Source organism: Ptychodera flava, unplaced genomic scaffold (genome assembly GCF_041260155.1).
Source record: "Ptychodera flava strain L36383 unplaced genomic scaffold, AS_Pfla_20210202 Scaffold_62__1_contigs__length_770838_pilon, whole genome shotgun sequence".
Taxonomy (NCBI): Eukaryota; Metazoa; Hemichordata; class Enteropneusta; family Ptychoderidae; genus Ptychodera; species Ptychodera flava.
In genome coordinates, this window is record NW_027248384.1 from 182702 (window position 1) to 187688 (window position 4987).

General features: G+C 41.5%; 1 protein-coding gene across 2 annotated transcripts; it reads right to left on the reverse strand.

Moving 5' to 3' along the window:
- Positions 1-364: 364 nt before the first annotated feature.
- Positions 365-3143, reverse strand: LOC139128628 (zinc finger protein 862-like). Of its 2 annotated transcripts, XM_070694368.1 has the most exons (4): positions 2546-3143; positions 1968-2188; positions 1153-1276; positions 365-924 (listed from the first exon to the last, which is right to left on the reverse strand). In XM_070694368.1, the coding sequence occupies exons 2-4, from the start codon at positions 2083-2085 to the stop codon at positions 435-437; spliced, it is 732 nt and encodes a 243-aa protein (XP_070550469.1). In that variant the 5' UTR covers positions 2086-2188; positions 2546-3143; the 3' UTR covers positions 365-434. The 2 variants fall into 2 exon arrangements, with proteins under 2 accessions (XP_070550469.1, XP_070550468.1); XM_070694367.1 differs by lacking the exons at positions 1968-2188; positions 2546-3143 and adding an exon at positions 1620-1885.
- Positions 3144-4987: the final 1844 nt, after the last annotated feature.

Here is a 4987-nt window from a genome sequence, read left to right on the forward strand (position 1 = left end):
AAATAATCATCCCGCTAATCACATTAATGAATACAACCCCGCCATTACAGCTACCCCAACCGACCTGATCATGAGCAGTGTTCAAAATTCGTGGAAAATATCAACCAGTCAACAGGACTGGTAACTTTGAAAAGTTGCCTGTCCTGCCAAAAACTTGCAGTCCTGATATTATGCCTTGAAATTAAACGTAATCAAATACAACTAAGAGTTACCTATACTGTAACAGGCTATTACCTTGTCTGTGAACAAATGAAGATGGGATGGAATCATCTTTCTCTTTAAATAACCTTTATTTGTAAACAAACATCAATTGCAAGGTACATACTGCACAATACATGAGTACTTTACTTTGTATTGACATGTATAACAGAATACAATCATGAGTCTGGGAGAAAACACGTACACAATGTACACAGTTTTGCTTGCTTTGCATGCTAAACATCAGACAGATCACCAGTGCTATCATCTGTCTCAAGCAGATCTGAGAAGTCAGAGTCATAGTCTGAGTCTGGGCTGTAAGCATCTCCAGATTTGTCATGGGCATCTTCATGTTCAGGTAAAACAGCTGCTGCATCATGAAGTTCATCAATCACCTGTTCTGGATCTCTGGTCCTACTGTGACTCCTTTCAATGAAGCTTGGCCTTCTCTTTGCATGCTGGTTCCATTGATGGATGGCAGAAGTAGGGTCAAACTCACTGATATCCGCTGAATGGAGTTGAATAGTCATCAGCATGGTCATTGATGAACTCTTCAGTTTGTTCCTGTACTGGTTTTTTGTTATCTTCATGAGAGAAAATCCCCTCTCACACTCACAGGTACCTGCTGGTAGTGACAATATCAAATCCACAACTTCAAGAAAGTTTGGGCACTTGTTGTAGTACAGCTCGTTCACAAGTTTCCATGACATACTATGCACTTTGTGGCTGAAAAAAAATATTCAAGCAGGGATTATTTCATTTTTATGTTAATTGTCCATCCAAAGACAGAACTTTTAAAGAAAATGTTTCACAGCTTCAGAGTCAAAAATAATGATTTTCCATCATATCATCTGGTGTACCATGCTCCATGCTACTTTTGACCCTCCATTATTGCTTTGAACATCAGCGATTGTTTTAACAAACCTTTGCCAGCAACTAATGCAGTAAACTTACTTATTGTATAGATCTTGCTTTAGCAGAGTCCATTCCGCTTCAATTATGCCAATATTCACTTCATTCTGTACAAGTCTGTCCCTGAAGTGGTCCACAATTGTTGCAAGATACTCATCCCCAAAATCTGTAAGCATACACATGATTCAAATAAAATACAATGCAGTGTTCCCTTGCAAACATTTTGTAACAATGACAACTGTCTCATATAGCTAACACCACATGTGCACACAGTGCCACACTTGTGCATAGCCATAGTCGCAACGTGTATCTGGCTCCTATCACTTTCATGAAAGAATAATTGATCAATTAGCTTCACCTTAAATGGGAATTTGAGGAATGCACCTGTACAAGAGACTAAGTCCTCCACAATACATCTTATTCAATCATTCTCCTCACACATAATATGTTAAAGTATAGCAAACAAGGTATGTTAAATTAAATTGTATCTATTTTTTATTAATGCTAACCATTAGTAGAATCTTCCAGACTGGCAGGCCATGCATTCATATCAGCAAGCTTAGTAGCACACAGAACACCTTCATCAATATCACTGAAGCGTCTATCTAGAGTTTCTACCAGTGCTGTCAACAGTTTAGGCATCTGAGCACTATGTTGAGTAGTATCTCCTGTCAGGCTTTCTCCTGCAAATGACCCATCAGGCCTTTGTACTTTTCTCAATTCTGGGCCAGGTCTGAAAGTAAAAGATAGGCCACCACCACTAATCAGCTACAGCAGATATAACTACAAGCACCAAATTAGCTACAGAATATGCCTGCTTGTTATTTCATAGAACTTAATTACTTACTAATCCTTACCTAATCTGAAATTTTTTGATGTTCGAGATTGTGGCCAGAAGCTGTTGATGAACCTCATACAAGCAGGTTTCCCTTTTTTGAAGAGCTTTAGAAAGCTGAGCCAGCACTGCCACCACATCTGTCAGGAAATGAGCAAATGTGATCACATCCTTTGACCTCAGTAGTTTCAGCAGGTATAAGGCCTTGGGCTGTGTAGCTGACTGCCCTGTAGTAACAGATACCTGATGCAAAGCAAAACAAATAATAAAATCCTGTTTAGATTATGTGCAATCTCAGCCTGGCTATCTCAAATATGGGTGCCTTAACTGAGACAGTAAAATCTTATAATATTAATTTAAAGGTTCTTTTCAAATCCCACAACTTTTTCTGCATTTGTCAGTTGATAAAAACATATAGTATCCTGTGTTCTGTGCATGTCAAAGTGATATTTTACATGAGTAAAATCAATTGTAAAATACTAAATACATAACATTTTCCACCTTTTCTTGTCAAGACATACTCAAAGTTAATACTTTATATATGTAATCACTCTGATGAAGCTCATTATAGAATAACCATAATAATTCAAAATTTATTACCTGACTGAGATGCTTCACAATAGCTGTGTATCCCTTCCAAATGTTGTTCAGAGCTGTAAGCGTGTGACCCAGCCAACGTGTGCCACCCACACGAGTTGGTGTACATGGTGTGATATTCAGTGCTTCAAATGAAGACTTCAACCCAGCACTTTGTTTAGCACTTTTGTGGTAAAACTTGAACAATTCATCCATTAAGCTGTATACCTTGGAATAGAGAGGAGCTTTCTTCATGGCATCTTTGAAGGCGAGTTCCACTCTGTGAGACAAACACTGTACCATGACAATCGCAGGACTAATTCGGTTTCTCATTTGTGCAATAACACCATTGATTTTTCCAGTATTTACAGATGCTCCATCTCCAGCAAACCCAACAACTTTTTTCTGTATTTCTGTTTTTCCTAAGTCTTTGAAGTTCAGCGCTTTCATTATGGCATTATAAATGCCTTGTGCATTTGCAACCTCACAGGCAATAAGCCCAAGAAAGTAGCAGTGGGGAATGCCACGTCTTGCAAAGTGTACATACACAATCTCATTTTCCACGACTGACACGTCAGTTGAACCATCCGACAATAGACTGCAGTATCGTGCTTGTGAGAGTTCACTTTCAATTTCTCGTTCTACCTCTGATATGGCTACGAGAAACTGTTGGGCACTTTTATCGTTATGATATGTATGACCAATATCCACACCTTTCTGTTTGTCAAGCGTGCACTGCCATCTAAAGTCGCTGATCGGTCTTGATTTCTTTGCCAAAGCATGAGCGTTTCTGAATAGTTTTGACAGCTTATCAAATGTTGCAGTGTTCATCGATTGCAGTGTCCTTTCCGCTACCGAGTCACCTGGAGCAGCATTTTTTGCATCGAGGTATAGTGTTACCCAGTGATATAAACTCGGTGGACTTACCAAGTCTTTGTCGCACTGGGTGGTTCCGCAGAGGCTTTACGTTCAGACGTCTGTAGGCTTCGGCGGTATGGATCGTTCTGCTGTTGGTGAGGGGAAATGCGTAATGTACATGCGAGGCTTGGCATTCCATGAATACAACGGCGGCGCAGCACCTGTGCAGGAGGGCGCCGCCAACGGCCGAAAGCCCGCATTTCACTACACTCTCCCCTCTTTTATTTTCTGCAGGAATGGTTATTCTAGGGATCTAAAAGACTGAGAGGTTAATTTTACAAGGCCGCCAGCTAGCAATGTTACTGGCTAGACCTTGACACTTAAAATGGCTGCCAGCTAGTAATGTTACTGGCAGTAATTAAACCATCCCTAGTGATAAATTCGCCTTGTATTGTTAACTGTTGCCTTAAGGAGGCGCACCAAATCAGTCCCCCTTGTCTTGGCAACAGCTACGGCAACATCCCCTATTAAGGCTGGGGTGCTGATGGTAGTGCCCCCGAGATACGGAGAATCGGTTTCTATCAATAACCGATCACTGGGCACTTCTTTCAATGCTCTTCGTTGCCATTGATCAAAATTGGCCGTCATGATGGAAAACCCGAAGTAGCAGTTTTTGAAAGCTATGTCCACCGCCTTACTGTGTTGATGATACGTCCTGTAAAGTTGTGGATATATATTCGTTGCCGTGGCGAACACCATTCCTTTACCATTTTACCAGGGGTCCCCTAATGTATAGAATTAGGGGCTTCTCAGGCACACTAAGAAGTGAAGCCTCTGTACTATTGGTCGTGATGTCGGACAGGCCACCTGGATCCCAAGGCCAGTCCCTCTCATCTCTTGTCGTCCCTTTATCGGCCGCCCCTGTAACTGGAGTACTGTATCCTGTTGGTCTTTGTATTTTGTGTACTCCAGATCCGTTTAGCCCACTTACAAGCCGAGCTTTAGGATTCTTACCATTAGGACTGCCAGTTGGTGATCGGACGACATCATCCACAGTCTCTGTGAAGAAACTCCAGTTTCGATGTACTCGATTACAATAATGACATCCACCACATGGCAGGACGTCTAGTGCTACTCCGTGTTCAAAGTATGCACATTGTTCTCTGGAGTCGTACAATTCCATCTTCCAGCATACACTTCCATCTCGTTTTCACACCAGGACTGGAGCAGAGGCCCATTCAGATGTTGATGGTTTTATTACGCCAGTTTCCAACATTTTCTTTAGATGGGTCTCTTCTCATCTGCAAAATGCATTGGTGTTCTTCGCATCCGTTGTTTGATTGGCTGGCTATCTTTGGTATCGATGCTGTGAGTGATTGCAGTGAAGTTTCCAAGGTCAAAATCGTCTTTGGCGAAAACGTCAGCGTATTCCTGTAGAAGTGACTTCAGCTGTTGGCATTGCTTTTCATCTAAGTTCTTACAGGATTTTTCAAACAGGTCCTCTAGATGAGGGGGTAGCCCACCACTGGCTTTGGGCTTTGGTTCACTTCCTGTTCAGTTTCCTCTGTGTGTGTCTTACCTGTACACTGTTTGACAGAGATCACACTG

Excerpts from the sequence above, each read along its gene's own strand:
- LOC139128628 (XM_070694367.1), bottom strand. The coding sequence starts at position 1,752 with ATGCCTAAACTGTTGACAGCACTGGTAGAAACTCTAGATAGACGCTTC. Across the intron at positions 1,277-1,619 it reads TCTGGAAGATTCTACTAATG|ATTTTGGGGATGAGTATCTT; the intron begins GTTAGCATTAAT and ends GTATGCTTACAG. Across the intron at positions 925-1,152 it reads AAGCAAGATCTATACAATAA|CCACAAAGTGCATAGTATGT; the intron begins GTAAGTTTACTG and ends ATTTTTTTTCAG.